General features: G+C 41.6%; 1 protein-coding gene across 2 annotated transcripts in view; it reads right to left on the bottom strand.

The window, feature by feature from the left end:
• Window positions 1-1,771: 1,771 nt before the first annotated feature.
• LOC131254746 (UDP-glycosyltransferase 83A1-like) overlaps window positions 1,772-24,361 on the bottom strand; it is a 38,849-nt gene continuing 16,259 nt past the window's right edge. Inside the window, exons 1-2 of one of the 2 annotated variants that reach the window (XM_058255461.1) lie at window positions 7,923-8,439; window positions 1,772-2,805 (exon numbers count right to left, since the gene is read on the bottom strand). In XM_058255461.1, the coding sequence (XP_058111444.1) occupies window positions 1,913-2,805; window positions 7,923-8,403 (1,374 nt within the window). In that variant the 5' untranslated portion in view covers window positions 8,404-8,439 and the 3' untranslated portion in view covers window positions 1,772-1,912. Of the gene's footprint in view, window positions 2,806-7,922; window positions 8,440-24,361 lie in introns of those variants that run through there. The other variant, XM_058255462.1, reaches the window with a different exon arrangement.

Raw genomic sequence — 24,361 nt, forward strand, 5'->3', positions numbered from 1 at the left:
TGCCCATAGCCTGAAGAATGGTTATTGTTGAAGTAAATTAGTTCCTTATCATACTATAACGAAGTAAACTTGAGCAACAACAAACCCGGTTCAAACCCTAGGTATTAGAAATTCAGATCTAACATCACTTCTAATTTGTGCGCTTTGCGGAAGCATGATAAACGAAGATAGAACAATATAATAAAGCAGATAAACAAATCAAAAACAAACAACCATAAACACAACAATATTTTACATGGAAAACCTTTACGGCAAAAAACTATGGCACAAAGCGATAGTTATCTTCATTATGATAAAAACCTTAGAATACATCACTCACCTTCTTCAATTACTGGATTGCCCGATCTCCCCTTGTGATGCACAACTATAGGAAAACCCTAGATCCCTAGAGAAAATCCCTTACAAGCGTTGGAAACCTTCTCACATCGCAAAAACCCTTACCTCTTATAGAGAACACTCGTATTTTTCCAATAATACAAGCCCTAATTCGTAATTAGGCTTAAACACCCCTTATGCAAAAATGCGTAAACCATCGTTGTAGTTGATTGAGCTTCCAATAGAGGCTCTCGGTCGACCAAAACAGTCTTCAGTTGACCGATAACATAACGGCGTTGTTCGGTTGACTCTCAAAAATCTCAGTTGACCGAACTGCACCTGCAATTGAAAAAAGACAGCATGCAAGGCATCCTACACAGCATTTACGCTAGCCTGGATATACATAGTTGCATTTCGAGGTGATCGGACTGACATTAGTAGTTCATGTCAGCCACCCCATATTTCACTTACGATTTTGGAGGAAACTGAAAAGTTGGAAGAAAGGAAAACCAATTACTGATGTTGTGTAGGCACCCACTGGGACGGAAGATGACCTAGTGCCTTCCATACCGTGTGCATATGTATTTTTTTTGGGATTTTTGAGAAATGCTTTCACATGTTGAACAAAGTTCCATGGGTTTTTTAGTATAAAAAAATTTTGAATAATTTTTTTCGGCTACTTTTTTTTAAAAGGATATGTTCGATTTTGCGAAAAGGAGTTATTAACCTTTTAAAAAAAATAAAATAAAAAAAATTCGGCATGTCCTTCAGTTTTGGGGTTTTTGTATAATTTTGATTTATTCCTTTATCTTTTTTGGGGATTTAATCAATCAAAATCAGCTTTTATTGGAAATATATATTTTGATTTTGGAAAATAAATCGGATTCATTGCATCATGAGCTAATGGTTGTAATCAAGATAGGTTTTTATTGAAACATTTTTTTTTTTTTTTAAAAATAAAATAAAATTTGAAATTGAATCCAATCGATTATCTCGCTATTAACGGTCTTGATCAAAATCAGATTTTATTGAAACATTTTTTAATTTTGAAAATGAATTCAATCCATCATTTTGCGATCCGACAACTGTGATCAAGATGTGTTTTTATTGAAATATTATTTTATTTTTGAAAATAAATCTAATCCATGTGTCGTGGTCCAATGGTTGTGATTAAGATATGTTTTTATTAAAACATTAAAAAAATAAAAATAAAAATATGATCCATTGTCAACCCCCACATAAGAGTCCTATGAATGAGGTGTGCATAGCCCTATGGTAACCCGCATAAGAGTGGTATATGCAAGGGGGCTTCTCCCTCGTCGAGGGGCATGATGAGGTGGAATAAGTGAGGAGTTCATCGATGGATAGGACTCACTGCCAACCTAAGATCTTATAAGAAGGATGCGCGGTTCCCAAATCTCTTAGCACGAGCGACTTTTTCCCCATCCATGGCATGTGGGCTCAAACACTAATATAGACCGTTAATATCTTTTTTCATTCTTCCCATACATGTGTAGCCCCATCAATGAGTTTTAACTATCTTGATTTTATGGTGATAGCATTCACTTTTGCATGTATGTGATTCATGCTAATATCCCTAACACTTCTCTAACTTGATTGCTTCAATGAAATTGTTGAAATTCTTAAACGAAGCTCCTCCTTCGGTGACGTTCTTTTGAGCAATCTGCTGGAGCTCTAAAGATCTAGCTCTTATAACATTATCACCAACCAATTCATCCAGCTTTCCCTTAATCTCTTCTCTTGTTATGATCCCACTGGAATTGTGTTTTAGTTCCAACCCAACCTTCCAAACGTGGGAAATGTATGTTTGGTTTTGGAACTGGTCAGCAAAGTAAGGCCAACACAGAAAAGGAACTCCATTGCTTAGCCCTTCCATGGTTGAGTTCCACCCGCAATGGGTCAAGAAGCACGCGATCGAAGGATGAGCTAACACCTTTTGTTGAGGTGACCATCCTATAATTCGCCCACGATTTGCTACTCTAGCTTCAAAGCCATCTGGGTAGGCATCTGATGATCCATCGGTGAGGTTCGGCCGCACTACCCATAGGAACGAACGGTTGGAAAGTTCGAGCCCAAGTGCAAGTTCGTGGAATTGACGTTGGTTGAAGATAGTATAGCTGCCAAAGGCAATGTAGATGACTGAGTGGGCAGGCTGTTCGTCAAGCCAACTTAGGCAACTTGAGTCTTCTAGCCAGAAGTTCCCTTCAAGTAGCCCGAGCCGTCTTCCCACAGAAAGAGGGCCAATGGGTAGGATTTTTGGAACCAATTCAAAGGCCGATGGTTCGATATCATAGAATGAGTTGCAAAGATGCCAGTCTGCAGATTTGGCAGCTTGAGTGCATTTGTTCAAGTATCGGAAGATGGACGGTTTGGAGATGTGGTCAGGGAGACAGAGCCATATTAGGTGAGAGGTGTTCAAGGCTGGCATGGTTGGGGAGAGCTTGATCATTTGCTGTTTTGTTGGAAATCCTGCAAAAATATTCAATCACAGTTAAGTTAGGATGCATTAGATGGTATGAAAAAAAACTAGAAGGGAGACAAGAACTGAAATATTGAATAATTTCTTATATATTTTATTGAGAGTTATATTCCAAATACATATAGGAGGAATGACCCAATCCAGAAAGATTACTATCAAGGCCGTTTGGATGGGAGAAAATGGAGGTAAATGGGAGGATTTTGGAGTACATGGAGGTAAATATTCGAGGTTTGTTTTGATGTGAGATAAATGCATGGAAATGAAATGAAATGGGAGTAAATCCTCCCGCGAGAGGATTTAGAAGCAAAGGGAGGAAATGCCTTTTTGAGCTCCCTTAAGAGTCGCACGAGTAAACAAAGGTGCTGCTATGCACATGTTCACCTTACATATGACATGCTAATAATATTCCGAAATAATCTAATTATCAGCTACATCACTAAAATAACACCAATAGAATGATCCAAATAATCTAATGGTTCCATCTAAATGAATAGTTAAAAAATGTTGGCAAGTGCTTGTCTATAATCTTTACATTTGTGGCTCACCTGACGCTCAAAATTTCCCCAATTTTGATTAAAAAATATATATTTCAATGGACTTATTATAATTATTGTGTCAAATATCACATGTGTAAACTAATTTAGGATATTAAAGCTGATTTAGTAGATCGCATATATTCCTATGAATATAATGAATTTGCTTTGCTTTCATACAAATAAAATATTTGGATTTCAAATGCATTTCCTTTTCTCCCAACCAAACACAACTCAAAAAGCTACTTACTCTCAATTCATTTGCTCTAATTCCATTTCCCATTTATCTCCATTTACAAGCTCCTAACTTCATCTTCAACTGTTACTCCAATTCCATTTCCCATTTATCTCCATTTATAAGCTCCCAACTGTATATTCTAGGGTTTTGATGTAATTGGCGCATACTATCATGGCTACCATGCTGGCACAGTTCCCATAGTTGGAACTTGTGTATGCAAGAGATCTTGACCATGCATCAAATGGTATACGGCTATACGCTATAAGCATGACTAGCGCAGTGAACTCATCATAGTGTGCCACACGGACAAGCATAGATCTAATTTCTTGGATCCATTTAAAAATTGAGTTAGATTCCGGCCGGCCATTTGTACCTAGTTATAAAATTAAGTCTACTCAATCCGAGTCAGGTCCACCATCTTGGAGCTGGTTAAAATCTGGTTGGTATTTTGTTTTACCCCAATTTGTACATAAGATGCATGGCATCTAATGATGGGACCCTTGCCTTGATTAGTACTTAGGGCTGTTGACGGGCCGGGCTGGCCCATCAGACATTTGAGCCTCGCCTGCTGCAGGCCGGCTCAAGCTGTAATATCAAGCCCAAGGGCCGAGCTTAGGCTCAGACTCAGGCTCGGGCTTAAAACTAAAATGGGGTGATGCACTGGGAGGTCGAGATGGATTTGAAATAAACATTATGGTGGAGCCCACTTGAGCCAACAACTCCTTTCTTTTAACCTATGCACGCCCCTCATCTTATAACCTCCATAACAAGCCCCCTCGTCTTCCAAGCTTCAACCCACCCCATCTCTCTCCTCCAACTCTAGCCCCCATCTCTCTTTCTCTATTTCTCACATCTTCCAAGCTCTCAAATCTTCCTACTCTCTTTTTCTCTCTCTGTCTCATCTTTTAAGCTCCCAAATCTTCCTAGCTCTCTTTCTTTGTGTGTGTGTTTGGCTCGGAATTTGGTCATGTGTATGTGTTTATTGTGCCAGGCATGCCAAAGCCTTTTATAACTCAATTTGAACCGAATGCCTTTGACCCCAAGCACCTAGATGGACAGAGAGATCATGAATGCTCGTCTATGACCGAGAACTGAAGTAGTTCGACCGTCTATTCAACCAACTATATCCATAATCAAGTGATTTGCGAAAGGGAAGATTTGTCCTTGTAATGAGTTATTTTTTCTTTAAGCCCAAATGACTTTTTCTCATGTGAGAGTAGAAACTTGATTGCGTTAATTAAAATGAAAATAAAAACTTACAAAAGCATCTCCTAGCAATCCAGTCTATGGTTTTGATGACATTGCCTTAGATCTAAGTCTTCATTGGTCCAACGACTTAGGTATAGACGAAGGAAATCTTACTACTGAAAGGAAAAGAAAAGGCCTTCCCTGTAATCCAATGCTTGGTATAAATGGAAGGGAATTATATTGCTCATAGTTTAGGTCGGTTCAACATAGTAGTGTAGATGGACAAGGTTACACAACTTCTATGCTAAAGTCAGTCCAAGGTAGCAGCGTAAACGGGTTGTTTTAATATAAGATAAAAAATGAAAGATAAGTAGTGTTGGCTATAGATTTTTTGATTTGACATGTGTTAGGTTAGTGGGAGCTTGAAGCTCTTTGATCTTTTTCCTATTTATAAAATTCTATGATGGTTGCATAGAGAGACCTTTGTAGCCACTTCTCTTATCTACTGAGGTGGAGATAACTATCTGAACTCAAAGATAATTATGGCCTATCAGATGATACCATGTATGCTAGTCGTTCGTTGTGCGTTAGCCATTGGTCGCGCTCATGTTCTATCCTTATTATGTGGATGTGAGTTTCCCTTAGTTGCCACATATCGGTGATGTCGCCATTTTCTTTACACAAACATGAATAATGCACTGTGATGTTAGGTCAACTCAGCGTAGTCATTACTTTGACCATAGAGACCATGTAAAACATCATAGTGCATCAATCAAACTTAACATTCGGTGCAACTATGTTTCGGTTGATATCCAACTTCGGTCATGGGGTCATTGTGGTGGTTGGTTGGCTTTGCCACGTGATTGGGATACATGACGAGTGTGTTCTTATTGTGGTAACTTGGGTTTATTCTTTTTTAGCTACTCATGACTTTATAAATCCTAATCTCATTCCATTGTCAGAGCAGCTGAAGAAATATTCCTTATCTCTTGTTGAGATTTCGTTGCCACGTGGCATCATATGAATCATTGGATCTAACATAGTTAGATTAGGTGTAAACGCACACATTCTCTCATCTCTCAAGCTCTAATTTCTTCTTGACTTCCTCTTATTATTGCCTCCAACAAAAACAGTCGGATTTTTGGCGAGATCTGCCTTGAAAACTAAAACTCTCTCTCTCTCTCTCTCTCTCTCTCTCTCTCTCTCTCTCTCTCTCTCAGCCTAGGCCAACATAAAAATCTCGGTCTATACTCAAGTTGGACAATTTTAGCCCATCATAGGCCTAGCCCAGGCTTGAGCCTATTGGCACTCAGTTGGTTTTGGTCATGTGTGGTGTGTGCGGGTGTGCCATAACCAATTGTGCAACTTGATTCAAAATGAATCATTCGAGTTGATCAGAAATAGGGTACAATAGAGCCTCTATTCTAAGAATGATAAAAAATAAGGTACAACACATCCTATCTTAAAAAATACAAGCCAAGCTTGGATGTATCTTGGCTGGGACCTAACCTGGCTTGTTGAGGCATATATCCAAAGTACATGTGGCATGACCTTCGAAACACATTTTCGCATCAAAAGGTCGTTGCGTACAAACTTCCCTAACTTATTGAAAGCTGGCCGGATCATTTTTGGATTGTTTGTAAAATAAGCATATCCTAGAACGTGGTTGTAGGGCCCACTGTGATGTAAGTCCCATGTTGGGATAAGCATGACCCAAAACCAGTCAATTCAAAAACTATAGTGGAACATGCCACGTGTAATTAGAGGTTTTAGGTATGATTTTACTTGGTGTGGCCCACCTCACTTTTAGATCAGCCGGAGGTTTTTTGTCTCTAACGAGAACATGAGGGCCGGGGTCCACACCATGAATAGATTGGATATCATGTACAATCAGCCTATTCTACAAACATTGCAAAGTAACCTTGGTTACAAGAGTCAGCAGCTCAGACTCATTTGTTCCCAGGTTGAGTCAGGACTCACCCAATTCGGCGGATGAATTGGCTGACTCGCCGAAAAGGAGGTGACTCACGGCATGGCATCGGACTGGATCCATCGGATTGAGTCTGAGTCAACTCGGACAAGTCACATCAGACTCATCTGTAACCATTTGTTCAAAAACCCAAAACTTGTACACTTGTCCATCTGACTCAGTCACCTCCAAAACTCAACCGAGTCGGCATTTGACACCATCCAATATTTAACAACTAAACAGAAAAAGTAATAGTTGTGAATGTCTGAAATATTAAAAACACTCAAGGCAAGCACAAAATTAGCTGTCCACAAAAATCATTTACCTGCCATAAATGGCTTGGTTTTGCTCTCTATGACTTCCATCAACTCAACTGACTCAATAATCAAACTCAATGCGTTTGGACCAAGTAGAGCTGGGCATCGAGTTGAGTTGGACCGAATTTGGGCTGAGCTGATTTGATTTTGAAATATGCCAGACCTGAACTTGACCCGACTCGGTTTTGAGTCCAGCATGCCTGACCTGATCTGAGTCCGGGTCTGGTCTGGACTAATCCGAACAGAGTCTGATCTGGTCACAAATACCGAGTCGAGTCGAGTTGGCACCAAGTCGGGTCAGGTGCAGCGGGTATCCACATATTGAAATCAAAACTCAAAACCTGGATTCACTTGCCAGAATTGCAGCCTCTCCATTAGCTACACAGCATCTCAGATCTGAAATGTCAATATGAGTTTTTTAAAATATGATTCAAGCTAGTACTGAGTTAGATTTTGGGTTGAGTCGAGTCGAGTTACTAAGTGACCCAAACTCGACTCGGTTTGAGTTTGGATTGGACAAAGTCAACTCGATTCGGATTGATTCACCCACTCGGTTCGGATTGAATTGGTTCTGAACAAGTCGGATGAGTCGAGTCATCCCATGCCCAGCTCAAGGACCAAGTCATCATTCAGCTTCTCCACTACTCAACTTGAGATCTAGTCAAATTGAGTTGACTCAGTTGAGTCCTTCGCTTTTAGAATTATACTTCCACTTACTTGGGCTCTACTACTTATCGCCCCTCATTGAACTGTTTTTGGCCACCTGGTCCACTCCAAACGATCAACAATTTATACCATGTTACTCATTGCATAAATCGATGATTCTGAGTTGACTCACTGAGTTACTAAACTATGAACTTACCATTGTCATCGATGATTCCGTCCTCGATCAACTTCGGAACATGAAACACATACGCACAGAAGCTCATAGGTAGTGTCCAAAATGCAACTCCTCGGATTCCCATCTTCACTGCAACTTCTACAGCCCATCCCATGCACCCATCCGCAATGAGGCATGTGATCTTATCATGATCTGACTCGTTCCTCTTACGAATAAACTCTTCTAAATGAACTCGCATGACACGTAAAAAACAGTCATATAGCTTCTCCGGCTGACTCCGGTCTTCGCCTGGTGCCATTCCATCTGGGATTGAGACCAGACGGATCTGGCCGTGCACGCCGCCCATCTTTGGTAGTGCAGCCATGACTCGGGCGTGAATGGAGTCAGTGTTCATGAATGTGATCTTGAACCCATGGTCGATCAAGCAATGAGAGAGCTCCATGCAGGGTATGACATGGCCTTGGGCTGGGAATGGTAGGACCAGAGCGTGTGGGTTTTCCATGGCCAATACCTCTTTGGAACATGTGTTTGTGCATTCCTTCACATGTTCTTATATTGGGGTTTTGGGTTGGTCAGCAAAGTAGCCACTGTGAAGAGTTTGATCCTAATGGGTGTAGTCGTCATGCATGACGATAGAAAGATTGACACGATATATAATATAGGCACGTTGAAAATACTGAGTTGTTTGGATGCCGGCAAATGGTGTAACTAAATTATTAAATGATTTACTAGTATAAATTATTATTTACTTATTTTATTTGGCTGTAAGCTGTAAACGATGGATATCCTGTAAATTGTTCAAGTCCTGTAGATGGAGAACTAATTTTCCATTTACAGTCTACTTATAAATGGAATCAGGCCGGGCTGAAAGCTGTGTAAATAATTAATAACTTATAATTAATTTCTGTAAATCATTTAGGGTCCATTTGGATTGTAAGTTGCTTAAAATAAGTTAATCCACAAGTAACTTATCTTAGTTTCCGCTTATTAAGAAGATATGTTTGGTAAACAGCATACTTATCTGTTTCTTCTCTCTTTTGTCTCTCTTATGCCTCTTTTCAACAACATAGGAAAAGTAGAAATGCTAATTACCAAAAGTAAAAAAACTAAAAAAATTAGCTGAAGTGATTTAGTACTTTTAAGTATAAAAGTAACTTATAACTTATCATTGATCAAACTTATTTATTTGAAATAAGTTACTTATCTGCTGTTGTAAGTTAAAAAAAGCAAATTATTTGGTGGTATCCAAATGGGCCATCACAGACATTTTTCAGCATTCAAATATAGATTGTAAACCATTTATCTGTGAATCATTTGCAGTTAACCCCATTTATAGACATCCTAACGACCCCTTATAAATTGAATATAGTTATTTAAACTAAAATGTTTAAATTATGGGTTATAGATTTGATGTATCATGAACCAAAATTGTACTTAATATGATTTAATGACTATAGGAGTGTTGGGCTTTTAGTGGATGGTTGAGATTGAATAAGATCTTATAGTCATATCTAATAAATATGCCTTTGTAAATGAGAGGTCGAATTGTCATGTAAATTAAATAAGGAAATAAACAAATCGTCTAGGTATCAATAATCAATATTAAACACACTGAAACTTAAATGCATATCTGTGTGGGAAGACATTCTTGACACTATGATATCATTGAGAGGAGATGCTTAATCTTCTGCACCTTATACCTTTATGAAAATCTCTCAATGGGATTAGGGTTTTTTGTTTATGTTGGTGAAGAGACCAAGATATGCATTTGTAAAAAAAATGTGATTGGAAAAGCTTATGTTGTGTACCTTGTTTGTTAATAATGTGTGTTGGTATGTCAGGGAGTTAGTTGAACCCTTAGAAGTTAAAGACCAAAGACACATAAAGACTAGAGCATCAATGAGCAAAGAACAAATATATGAGGTGCCTTCGTGACCCTAACTCTTTATTTAGAACAATCCTTAGCCTTTAGATGATCCTAAACATATATAGGTAAACCTTGTTTGATCATCCATAGCTTTAGGAGCTAAAAGTGGAACATGATAGTAAAGCCTAGCTATAAGAGGTGCATGCTGCTGCAAAACAAACTGCCAAAACAATAGCCATCGATCGATTTGGTCGATCGATCTTGATTGATTGGGCTCAAGCGATTGATCAAGGCCGAAATTGTCCATCGAAGCTTTTCAGGTAAATATTGATTTTAGCCGATTGATCAATAACCCTCAGTCAATTGATCGAGGGCAGCCCAAATCATCCAACGAGCTCTTCTGGATATTAGCTGGATTTGGCCGATCGATTGACAGCTCAGTTGATTAATCGATAATACTAATTTCTGCCTTTCAAAAAAAAAAAAAAACCATTGGAACTTGTTTCCTTTTAAAAGGGCATTCATTATTTGCGCATTATATATGGGTTTTTGGTGTAATACAAGCTTAAGTGATTATATATTTGAATGGACGAGTTATAAAATATTTTGATATAATGTGGAATAAATAAATAAATACTCTCAATTGCTTAGAGTATCGAAATCTCAATTCGAAATAGTTTGTAGGACAACCTTCACCTAAAAGATTTAAGCAGGACAACCTTATTTCACGACGTCTTTGAAATCAAAATATCAAACTTAGCAAGAGATAATTAATTACAAGGAAAACAAATAAAGAAATAAACAATCACCACCAATGCACAAAGAGTTATAGTGGTTCGGTGGGTTCAGTGCTTAACTCCACACCTACTCCGCAACCAAAATTATTGTCCTCGTAATTTTGTCTTTCACTACTTCAAGGTTTTCATAGGTTCACTTTAAGAACTTTATACAGTTCTTGTGATTTTCACGGGCTATTACAACAAAACTCAATTTGTAATTTTCACAGGCTCACCACAAAATAATCCACTGAGATTTCTAGACTATCTCAAAAAAACCCAAACGAAATAATAATAAATACAATACTTATCTTCAGATGTCGAGTAGAAGACGTAACTGTAACTTTGATCACAGCGATCTTCTTTCTTGGGATATTGATGAAGAAGTATATGTGTTCAACCCAAAAAGAATATATGAATTTAATATATTTTCAAGTAATAAACAAAAACCCTAATACTGCAAATTTAATTATCTAATTCTCAAGTAGAGTATGGATTACTCTATTGAAAATGATTAAAACTAACTTGAGAAAGAGAATAAAATAAGCTAAATTAAATTTCAGATTTACAACACAAATAGCTTAAGAAGGCCTTGACTTTCTCTCATTACTTGAGTATATTGCTTAAAATTTTTCGTTGTTGAAATAAATGAGAGAATACCTTTATTTATATCAAAAGGTCTTGAAAATTCTGCGAGCCGAATTCCAACAATATCGTTCCAATGGTACTCGGATTCCGCGGGACAAGATTTTTCAACAATTCGGCTAACCCAAGTCAAATTTTTTGAAAATCTAAAGTTGCTGAAAACTTGATCGAACACTTTGGGCTGGCCGAATTGACAGGTTCGACTAGCCGAACCCAAAGTTAGGCTAGGCGAACTTGACACGAAAAAACCATATCTTGCTGTATACTTGCCCGAAATGTGTTGGGTTGGCCGAACTAGAAGTCGGGCTAGCCTAACGTCAGTGTATTTTACTTAGAATTATATTTATCATTTCACCATATGAAATACACCGGACTCCTTCAACTGTTAATTGAGTACACCTTTTGAACTGTTAATTGAGTACTTCCTAGCTGTCCCTTCTTCCCTTCTTCCCTTAAGACTCCTTCAACTGGCCAATATGATTATTCTTACAAAAGTGTTTACAACATGAAGACGCCGGACGAACCTGTAATCGCTGGAAATGACGACGCTGAAAATGATGATGTTTAAACATCGACGCTGGAGGAGCGGACAAGACCGAAGATAGAGAGACGGGGATCGGAAAAGAAGATGGGGAATGGAAACAAATTATCTCCAGGAGACGCAAAAGATCTCGGTCGGGAAATGTAAGGGGGAAATACAATTCATACCCTACCATTTTCGTTAGAGGTTTACCCACATGGCTGGTTCCCTCTCAACCTTGAGAGAATATTCGGTCGGGCAGGCGCTGTCATGGACATTGTCATGCCCAGAGATAAAGAAAACGGTCGCTATTGATGTTTTGCGCTCGTCCGTATGAGTAGTGAGGAAGAGTTGGCTAGAGCTGTTAATATGCCCCATGGCGTTAGTTTCGGCGGAAGGAAGATGTTGGTGCAAAGGGTCATTTCGGGCCTGACCGTGGAAAATCTCACAATATATCTGCTGGAACACCTACCCTGAAGCGGTACTCTTCAAAATCTCCCAACCTTCTAGATCCACCTTGCCACAAACAGGGTCTATCGTTCAAAGAGGTGCTTACAAAATCCTCCTCATCTCACTCGCCTCATCAATTGCAGGAGAAGATCTCGGTGAAAGAAGATGAAGCCATTCAATCAGATAACATGTTTCAACCTGCTGCTGTGGAGAAGCAACCGCCATATGATATACGTATTACTCAAGAGCGGTTCGTCCGTTCAAAATTTGAACTGCAAAATATGATAGTGATCTCCACAAAACATGATGCATCCATCCCTCAGGTACGCAGATGGATTGATGAATGCTGCGGCATTCAACATGGATTATATACTATAAGACCTATCGGTTACGAGGATCTCTGGATCAATGTCAGTCCGGGGGTTAATTTGGATACTTTCCTCATTGTTGGAGTGCTTCACACGGATGGCCTAGTGAAAAAGGTCTAAAGATGAGAAGACTACTCCATTTTCGGAAAGGAATCTGAGTGGATTCTTATATGGGGAATTCCTTTGGAGCTCTGGTATGATGAATTTTTCATCCAAGCTGCTTCGGTTCTAGGTTCTCTCATTGAGCTAGACTTAAAGACAAAGTTAGGAGCTGAAATGGCAGTCATTCGAATGCGCATTCAATGAAGAAAAGGGGAACCTACCCCTCCTTAAATCAGGGTTACGGTAGAAGATAGGGTCATTACCCTCCCAGTTCAATTGGAATTGGTTGGCGAATTCTACCCTAGGTGGGGGGACTATTGGAGAACAAAGGAAATTGCTCATGAAGCTCCAGTAGACCGAACGGTGGAAGAACGAATACATGTTCAGTGCTCTAGTGAAACACGGAATCATTCCCATTTCCCGCTGGTTCAAAACGACTGCCATCCTTTTCCGACTCCTGCTTCGGAGGCGACACATGGCACTGATCAGGAAGACTTCGATTTGCCTCGCTCGCCACGTGCCAACTTTTTTGAGACCCGTCCCATTGTAGAAGCCATCGAGTCAAATTCTGCTACCATGCGTTCCCATCTGATGGACCCTGAGGACCAGCGCTCGACACGTCGCTCTACTTCTCCCACACGCTTCGTCCAAGGCAGCCCTTTTTCACCCTCGAGTCCCTCACGCGGTACCTCGGTTGCAGATCTTCCTAATGACACTGATATATCCTACCTCCTTGACCTGACACGTATCCACATGCCTTCTGCCATTGCAGTCGAAAATGCTCCCTCCCATTCCCGTATTGTGACACGTGCCCCAATGCCGAATACCGACCCCGCCTCCACATCCTCACCTTTAGAACCCCTTAACCAGTGTCGAGCCGAGCTTCAAATCATGCCTATCTCTGCCACCCCGGTCGACGACCCCTCGTGCCTCTTGGATTTGCCTGAATTTCATTACGCAACGGCGTTTGATAATAGCTCTTACCTCTCTGAGAATCCTTCCACCCCTTCCTCTCCTTTCTCTTCCCTTATTTCATGGCCCCAATCCTTGCCTGAGAATATGTTAGTCCGCTTTTTCCAGGAAGATTTGGTGAACGGGGTTATTGATGCCAAACCCCTTCAGGTTCATCTGGGTCCTTCATCAGATGAGATGGATGAAGGTAATATGGATCTAGAAGTTATCCTCATCAGAGCTCGCCTGAGAAAGAAAATTCAGAATAAAAAATGGATTTAGGATGCCATTGGGGCATATTGACAGAGCCATAGTCTCTCATTTGGTGATTGTCCAAAAGATTTCACTGCTCCCTTTCAGTGCGTGGAAGCTCGTGGTCGACCCCTTCCAGCGTCGACATTACCCAAAAAAGCGATCATCCAAAATCATCGCCAAGTCTGCCCTTCAGCCTTCCGAAGAGGCTTTTCGAACTATTTAAGGGTCCAACAGTGAAACAGATCTTCAGGGCAGATGGGGCAGTATGGTTGAATCATGAAGATAATATCTTGGAATGTTAGGGGTGTTGGGTCGAAGCAGAAGCGGAGACTCATTAAGTTTACGTGTTTGAAATATCGGCCGGACGTAATTTGTTATCAGGAAACTAAAGTTTCCTCTTTCAGTGATCATCTCTTTGGATCCATTTGGAATCTAAAGGACACCAAATGGGAAGCCCTTGACGCTATTGGAAGCGCTGGCGGAATCCTAGTGGGGTGGAATTCTGTTAAATGGGATCTCATTTCCACTTGGCATGGTTTATTCTCGGTCTCTGTAATCCTAAAAGCAAAGCTTTCGATTCACAGTATCTCATTTCCTCAGTTTATGGTCCAACTTCTGATAGCCTAAGAACTGAATTTTGGGAAGAACTCAGTAAGAGCAGATCGCTCTTTTCAGAGCCCACATGTTTTGCTGGTGATTTCAATATGACTAGATCGCCTCTCAAAAAATCTCACGGTAATCGGATATCCTCCGCTATGAGAGCTTTTTCCTCTTGGATTGACGATGAGGAGTTAATAGACCTTTCCCTTCTTGGTGCTTGTTTCACGTGGTCTAATGGTCGAGTGATTCTGACGCTATCCAGGCTTGACAAATTTCTTTCTCCCCTGAATGGTTAGATGCGTTCCCCTCCGCATCCCAATCTGGTCTCCCGAGAACAACCTCAGACCATTGCCCGATTCTTCTTTCTGCTAAGGAGATAAATTGGGGCTCGAAACCGTTCCGATTTGATGCTTCTCGATTGAAAATTGATGGATTTCGTAAATTGATCGCAGATTGGTGGGGAGATTTCAGTGTAGAAGGTTTTGCTGGCTACAGATTATGTTCAAAACTCAAGATGCTGAAAGCCAAAATTAAACAGTGGAAGTATCAGGTTCTCTCCTCCAGACAGTTCGAAACTGACAATCTCTTGTCTTCCCTTTAGCAGATTGATTCGGAAATAGAATGCGGCAATTCGTCCCTTGAGACTCTGGCTACAAGAATCTCTCTTATTCAGGCTCTGTCTGCTAGATCTCTTGAAGACGAAATATCTTAGAAACAAAAAGCTCGGGCAAGATGGATTAAAGAGGGAGACAGGAACTCAAAATATTTTCACAACTTAGCTAGTATGCATGCCAGATGTAATAAGATCAGCAATATTGTGATAGATGAACGTCGGGTGGAAGACAAGGATGAAATCGTTGATATTGCAATTTCCCACTTCCAATCACTCTTCAGTTCGGCCCATTACAGACGTCCTAGTATTGATAATCTCTATTTTAACTCTTTATCGTCTGATGATGCTTCTTCCCTTGAAGCCCCCTTCTCCTTGGAAGAAATTAAGCTTGCCATTGATTCGCTTGGGGGTGATAGAGCCCCAGGCCCTGATGGTTTCCTTATTCTTTTTTTCCAATCTTTCTGGGAGATTATTCAATTCGATGTATTGGATTTCTTTAATGAATTCCACAATAGGGCCAGACTATCTGCCAACATCGGAGCCACTTTCATCGCTCTCATCCTAAAATTTCAAGGGGCTGCGTCTTTTAAAGATTTTCGTCCAATTAGTCTGTTGGGTGGTCCGTATAAGATTTTGGCAAAAGTTCTAGCCAATCGTCTGTCAAAATTCATCAGCAAAATTATTTTAGGCAATCAATGTGCTTTCATTCCTAAGAGGCATATTACTGATGGTGCGCTCATAGCTAATGAATGTATTGATGCCGCATTCAGATCGGGTTGTAAATTCATCGGTTGCAAGTTAGATATCGAAAAAGCATATGATCACGTTGACTGGAAATTTTTGCATCTCTTGCTCATTAGAATGGGTTTCGAAACTCTCTGGAGAAAGTGGATTATGGAGTGTATATCCTCCACTCGTTTCTCTGTTATCCTAAATGGCTCTCCTTTTGGCTTTTTCAATAGCACTCGTGGTCTGCGCCAAGGGGACCCCCTTTCCCCCTTCCTTTTTCTGATTGTCGGTGAAGCCTTTTCTAGAATGCTCCATCAAGGTCAGGAAGCTGGGATCTTAGTAGGTATCCCCATTCAAGGCCTTTCTAACCCCATTTCTCATATTCAATTTGCTGTTGACATTCTGATTTTCAGTGAAGCTTCCCTGGATAAAATCATCAATCTCCGTAATTCCATTCTCTGCTTTGAGGCAGTTTCGGGTTTATCTGTTAATCTCACAAAATCCAAGATTTTTGGCATAAATTTAAAAGATGAAGAAACCATTACATGGGCAGATTTATTCGGCTGTTCAGTGTCTTCTCTCTCTTCTACGTTTGTTGGCCTTTCGTTGTGTATTAGAACTCCTCCAAAATCAGCATGGGATAAGGTGATTTTAAGATTTGAATCTTTCTTAGGAAAATGGAAATGCCGTTATCTTTCTTTTGGTGGTCGTATTACTCTTATAAAGGCGGCTCTGTCAAATCTTCCCATCTATTTCATGTCTTTATTTAAATGTCCCCCTACAGTTTTAAAGATTATTGAATCCAAAAGAAGGGATTTTCTTTGTCATAACAAGGGCGAGAAGAAAAATATCCATTTAGTGGAATGGAATTCCATGTGTAAGCATTACAGTCAAGGTGGGACAGGTATAAAAAACCTGAAACTTATGAACAGGGCTCTGCTAGGCAAATGGATTTGGCGTTTAGGAACTGAAGACGATAGCTTGTGGAATAAAGTGATAAAAGGCAAATATGGCAGGTCAGTTCGGGGCTGGTGGTCAAACATCTCTTCTCAGCACAAGGTTTCAACGATTTGGAGAGATATTATTTCCACTAAAGATCAGGTTCTGAAGGGGATGGAATTCCATCTTGGCAATGGGTCAAAAATTTGGTTCTGGAAAGATAGTTGGGTGGAGAAAATTCCACTTAAAGCTAAATTTCCCTTGATCTTCTCTCTCGCTCCAAACCCTGATATTATGGTCTCCGATTGCTACTCTATCACTATTGGAAAATTGGTTTGGTCTGTGGTTTGTAGGAGAAATCTAAAAGACTAGGAGGTTCAACAATTCATGGACCTCCTCGATTGTATCTATAGGGTCCATCCCAATCCTCAACTCGAAGACAGGCTGCTCTGGACCAAGTCCAAGACCAACAGATTCTCGGTCCACTCGTTCTATTCGCAATTGGATCAATCTTCCATTCGGCTAATCATCTCTATTCTAAAGTTTGGAAATTCCCTGGCTCCTCCTAAGTTCATTGCGTTCGGCTGGCTAGTCATATTGAAAAAAATCTTGACGGTGGATAATCTTAGGAAGAGAGGGATGTGTCTAGTGAATATTTGCTTATGTTGCAAGAAGGCGGAAGAGACGGTTGACCATCTGCTGCTTCACTGCCCTTTCATTTCTTCCATTTTCGTCGATTTTCGAGGCCGCTTTGGAGTCAATTGGTGCCCTCTAGTGTGTGTCTCTTCTCTCTTTATGGATTGGAATGGGATGAAGCTTGATAAGAATCGATCCACCCTGTGGAAAATGGCCCTCCTCGCCACTTAGTGGTGTGTTTAGGTGGAAAGGAATGGCAGATGTTTTCGGGACACTTCTAATTCTCCGGCTTTGGTGCTTTCTAGAGCAAAAACTCTTATTATCGAATGAGCCACTCATATTGAATCCATGAAGGATTGTGATCTTTTGTTTCTTGGTCTGTAAGCCTTTGTCTGCTTCTTCAGCAGATTTGGTTGCTGTTTTTTTTTTTTTTTTTTTTTTTTTTTTTTTTTAAATTTAAAATTTATGTTTTCCCTTTTATTTTTAATAAAATCTCGTTGCCTTTCAAAAAAAAAAAATCATATGAATTACACCTAACCTAGGGTCATTCTAAGGTTATACCATCGACGGTCGACACATACAAAATGCTTCAAACTTCGAACTAAACATATTTAAAGCTTTAGATGTTGAGTCTTCCTTGAAATCTTGATCCAATCTTTACGTAGTCTTCATGAGTCGTCGAAGAACATCTTCATAAGTTCTTATGATCTATTCGGGACTACGAAATTTGAGAATCCTAACTGTGCTTTAAGTATAAGCATTTACAATATTCATATCCTTAATCCTAAACGTATAAACTAACGAGATTAACACTCTAATGAGGATTTCAACCTCTACATTTAAGATGAGCTTGAATTCCATCATTTTCTTAAGATTAGACTCAACCTTATTGGTATATCCTTTGTCTAAATCATTTAAAAGACCTATCTATGTGAATCCCCTAGGTTTACAATCTTTCATTAGTTGTAGGGAATTTCACTATCCTCCCATCACCTTAGTCATCTCAATAAAGCATCGCATGCAAGGTAATTGATTTTGGAGTTGAAGTATTGACATCAACGATCGGGGGAGCATAACGGGAGCTGATTGAAGAACGAGAGAGCATTGATCAAGCAACCCGAGAAGTCGCTGTAAATGGGGCCCAATTTGACAAGTAAGTTGTCAAATAGTAAGAGTCCACACACTCCTTCTTCATATATGTAGGATTGAGTGTAGAGTTTGTAACCTAAACTCGAGTAGATTCTTGCGTAGGGCCGTATCGCCACCCACACGAGTGTGTACATGGTAAGTCATTGCGTAAGCCACTAACACAGGTGGGTACGTTGGTAAATCCTTGTGTAGGCCTCTGATGGGAGTGTACGCTTGTATATGTTAGAGGTTGTAAGGCCCGTATCCTACTTCATACCATTCCGTAGGTTCCTGCGATCCTCCTGATCGAATTTCAACAACCTTCGACCCTTACCCGACGTTTGCACGTGATCCTAAGCCGAGTCCTGCAAACCAGAGTCGGCCTAACCCGAGACTTGTACCCTAGCGACTGCGCCGTCGCCGCGGTTCCAATGTCGCGTCTCGCGCGTCGAGGCGATACCCAGGCCAAGAGATGTGGACCCGCGTTCAGTTCGAGAAAATACCGCGCATTTGCAAACCCAAGATAGATTTCAAATCATGTCCCATCAATCACACCTCATGTCAAGTACACATCACCCCATCCCCAAGCAGCCCCTAAAGTCAACTTTCTCTTACACAAGTACACATCACTCACCTTTTCACCCATCACACCCATCCCTCTCTCTCTCTCTCTCTTACACCTCTCTCTCTCATCTCTCTCTCTCTCATTTGTTTCCTCCCAAGCAACCCACGTCTATGGCTCTCCATGGGAGGAGCTTTGTGTGGCCCACTTCTATCTCCCATCTCCACCATCCAAATTTAATCCCAACCGTTGAAATTGTTCATTTGGAGCTCAAGCATGCATTGGCGGAAGAAGGAAGAAGAGATCTAAGGTGGGTGTGTTTTATGATTTTTATTTGTGTGGCTTTGATGATTTGAGGGCCCACATAGTGGGACCCATCTTGATATATGGTTTATATCAACGAGGGGCCCATAGTGGCGGGGCTCCTCAGCTACTCCGGTTTCCATATCTCTCTATTTCTCTCTCTCTTCCTTGATTGTATGACCCACCTTAATTTATATTTCATCAACGCCGTCCATGCATGGCGGGCCTCGATCTAGATGGACCAGATGGCCAGGACTTGCTGGATGGGTTGCTGTCCAGACCGTACAGCAGGCCTGGACGAACGGACAACACAAATATCAACTTGAACCCAAGCTCGGGTGGGCCACCACGTGGCATCACATCATGAGGTAGGTATTTTATCCTTGGCGTCCACATTTCCAGGCGGTGCTGGACATGGACCCCAGCACATCATTCATTTAATTCAGACCGTCCAGATGTCTGGACGTGGCCTGGGACCACCGTTATATATACATCTACTATATTCCACCGTCCATCTGGACGGTAGACACATGCAGCCTAGTTGCTATGTTGATGGACGATGTACACCAGCAGCCTAGTTGCTATGTTGATGGACGGTGTACACCAGCAGCCTAGCCGCTATGATGACGTCAGCAAGGCCCTGGGCCCGGATCATGAAGTATGTGTTTTACCCCCAACCGTTCCTTTGGAAAGCCATCCAGACCGTCTATCATATGGACGGTGGATGTGGGGCACCACTGCGATGTATGTTTCATTCATGCTGTCCAGTGATGAAGTGGTGTCCGATCGTGATGTATTTGCTTCATCCACACCGTCCGGACAGTCTGGACGGCGCAAGATTGTTTGGACGGTGCTAACATGTCCCATCAAAATGCATGCGAATTATACATGCCGTTCATACACTTGGTAGGCTGCACGTGTGGAGATGGGCCCACATGCATTCCATTCTTCCAGGCCGTCCGTCAGTGCTCCTGGACGCTGGACTAATGCAATATTTTTTTTTATTATATATATTTTTAATAAAATATTACGGTGGGCCCTGATATGCGTGGGACCCACCTCATGTGAAAGCAGATTGGCTGCTGTAATTCACACCAGCTATATAGCCGATGTTATGACATCAGCAGGCCCGTGGGACCCACCAAATGAATGGGTCTGATCTAGACCATCCAGCATGTTGAACGGGTGGGACCCACCTTAATGAATGTGTTTTATATCCACCCCGTCTATCTGTTCATGACGTGGGACCTACCCCACACGTGTGACACGTGTGGGCATGTGGGGCCACCTTGATATATATCCAGCCGTCCATCTGTTTTGCTATGTGGGGCCTGCCTTGAGGCATGGGTCTTATCCAGCAGTCCAACAGCTGCTGTACGGTGGGACCCACTTGATGAGTGGATGGAATCCACGCTGTCAGTCTATTTGCATGGAGCCCACCGTGATATGTGGGCTTAATCCATACCGTCCATCCAATTGGCAAGCTCGTCTTAAGGATTGGAAAAAAAATAAAAATGAGGCAGATCCGTATATCATGTGGACCACACTACATAAATCAATGGAGATTGAACGTCCACCATTGAAATCCTTTAAGGATCCTAGAAGTTCTGGATCAATATGAAATTTATCTTCCTTCTTAATCCAGGTCTTTGTAACCTTATGATCATATTGGATGGAGAATAAACTTTATGATGGGCCCCGTGAATTGTTTAACCGTGAAAAATCTTTATCTCCATTGCTAATTGTGATATGGTCCAGATGATCTTCCGATGTGATTCATTTTGATATATTTGACGCCCATTAGTGTGGCCCAATGATGTAGCCCACTTGATGTAGCCCACTTGATGTGTATAAGGCCCATTAGTGCGGCCCATTGATGAAGCCCACTTGATGCATATAAGGCCCATGTGTAGGGCTCACCTATTGTGGATTTGAGGCCCATAGGCGGGGTCCATTGTGACGTATTCATGGCCTATGGGCAAGGCCCATTGTGATGTATTCGAGGCCCAGAGTTGAGGCCCAATGCGAGGTATGTATGGCCATTGCGTTGTGTGTGGATCCTTTGTATGGGCCACTTCTTGGGAGCAATGCTGGTTAAATGTCCACCTTGATAGGCAATGACGGTTAGATATCCTCATTGTGACCTTCCCTTAGGCCTTGTTAGGTCATTCTCGTCGGTGCGAATTTGCCGATTCTGAGTATCGATCGAGTTTGATTATCGTGGCCGATTGATCGATTAGCGATCGAGGCCAGATATCGTGACCGATTTGCTGATTTTGAGTATTGATCGATTTTGATTATCGTGGCCGATTGATCGATTAGCGATCGAGGCCAGATATCGTGACCGATTTGCTGATTTTGAGTATTGATCGATTTTGATTATCGTGATCGATTGACCGATTAGCGATCAAGGTCGATTATCGCGACTGATTTGCCGATTCTGATTTTCGATCGATCACAATTGTCGTGACCGTTTTACTGATTCTGATTATCGATCGATCCCGATTGTCGTGGCCGATTTGAAGATTGACGTGATTGATTTGTGGATTCTGATTATCAATCGATCTCGATTGTTGTGACCGATTTACCGATTCTGATTATCGATCGATCCTGATTGTCGTGGCCGATTTATCGATTGACGCGACTGATTTGCCGATTCTGATTTTCGATCGATCCCGATTGTCGTGACCGATTTACCGATTCTGATTATCGATCGATCCCGATTGTCGTGGCCGATTTGTCGATTGACGCGACTGATTTGCGGATTCTGATTATCAATCGATCCCGATTGTTGTGGCCGATTTACCGATTCTGATTATCGATCGATCACGATTGTCGTGGCGATTTATCGATTGGGCCCGATTTACCGGTCGATTTTCGATCGATCCGATTGTCGTGACCGATTTACGATTACGATTATCGATCGATTAGATTGTCGTGACCGATTTGTCGATTAGCGATCGAGGTTTCCGATTCTGATTTTCGATCGATCCGATTATCGTGGCCGATTTACCGATTCGATTATCGATCGATCACAATTGTTGTGACCGTTTCAAGATCGATTATCGATCGATCCCGATTATCGTGGCGATTACCGATTCCATTTTCGATTCTGATTTTCGATCGATCCCGATTGTCGTGACCGATTTACCGATTCTGATTATCGATCGATCACAATTGTCGTGACCGTTTTACCAATTCTGATTATCAATCGATCCCGATTGTCGTGGCCGATTTGTCGATTGACGTGACTGATTTGCCGATTCTGATTATCGATCAATTAATCCGATTATCGTGACCGATTTGCAGATTCTGATTATCGATTGATCTGGTTGTCGTGACCGATTTGTCGATTCTGATTATCGATTGATCCGATTGTCGTGACCGATTTGCCGATTCTGATTATCGATCAATCCGATTGTTGTGACCAATTTGCCGACTTTGATTATCGATCGATCCCGGTTATCGTGACCGATTTACCGATTCTGATTGTTGATCTATTCGATTGTTGTGACCGATTTACCGATTCTGATTAGCGATTGAGGCTGATTATCGTGACCGATTTACCGATTCTGATTATCGATCGATCCCGATTGTTGAGGTCGAGTATCGAAGCCGATTCCGATTGTCGAGGTCGATTGTATAGGCCGACCCCAATTATTGAGGCTGATTTTGAGTGTCGATTCCGATTGTCGAGACCTATATGATGTATATGCGAACCGTAGTTGAGGCTTACTGTGATGTATCCATGGCCCATGGGCATGGCCCATGGGTAAGGCCCATTATTGTGTATTCGTGGCCTATGGACAAGGCCATTGTGATATGTATTAGGCCCATGATGTATGACACGTTTGATGTATTCATGACCTATGTGTAGGGCCCACATGTCATGTATTTGAAGCCCATGAGCAGGGCCCACTTGTGTATATGTGGCCTTTAAGTAAGGCCCATGGTGTTGTATATTAGGTCCTTATATGAGGCCATGAGTCTACTATATATTAGGCTTTATATGAGTCATTCCTTGAGGGCAATGTTGGTTAAATGTCCACATTATTGAGATCGATTGTCGATGCCGGTCCTTGATACCGATTATGAGTATATGACTGCATAGCATCATGATACATGCCCATACGCATCATCTGCATGTTTGTTATGAGATGTAATTGACCATTGCATATTTCATTAGGCAAATTGTTATGAGACTCTCTGGTAGGCGGAGGTTGTCTCATATGAGCGCACAGTATGTGCAGGGTTGATGCATGACTGGATTGTATGACTCATGCATCTTGCATTGTGTGCCCTAGCGACATCAGGGTTGTAGCCTCCACAGGCATATTGTGGATGGCCAGATGGGGCACCGGAAATCTGTTCTACATGGGGTGCTATAGATATCCCTGGGTGAAAGTCTCTAAACCCTCTTGGTTCCAGAGGTTGCTCCAACGTCTAGACCGAGTGGATGCACGAGCGCATGAGGGCATTATACCGTTAGGCCGCGTCTCCCACTGTGTCGTGGTCGGTTGGAAGGGGGTATGGCCTTACCTGCCCGAGAGGAAGGGGGTAATGCTAGGCTGAGCTTGACTAGCTCGAGGAATGGGTCCGCTATCGACGAGCTGGGACCGATATTGGCAGGCGGATAGTGAGGTCTCTTCCACTCACCTTGTTGCGCGCGAGGGGGCGGCAACTTGGTTTGGAGTGTAATAGACCCTAGTTATTTTCCAGAGAGGAACCGTACTGATATGTGGACTTATTGAGTAGGAGTTGCATGTTCATACATTCATTTCATTCACTATCCACTCGGGCTGGTGGTATGCAACTAATTGTTGTGTTCCTTCTCATGGCCAGGATTTCGGTTGGGCGCGCGACTAACCTGAGATCAGGAGTCTACTACATTGAGTCTAGCTATCCAAATTTAGGTATGGGACTGGTTTGGATAGAAGTCTCTTGTGATGGACCCCGTAGCCTGCGATACTACGTACTATCATCCTGACTTCACACTCCAGCTTGATCATTTCATTC

Source organism: Magnolia sinica, chromosome 9 (assembly GCF_029962835.1).
Source record: "Magnolia sinica isolate HGM2019 chromosome 9, MsV1, whole genome shotgun sequence".
NCBI classification, from domain to species: Eukaryota; Viridiplantae; Streptophyta; class Magnoliopsida; order Magnoliales; family Magnoliaceae; genus Magnolia; species Magnolia sinica.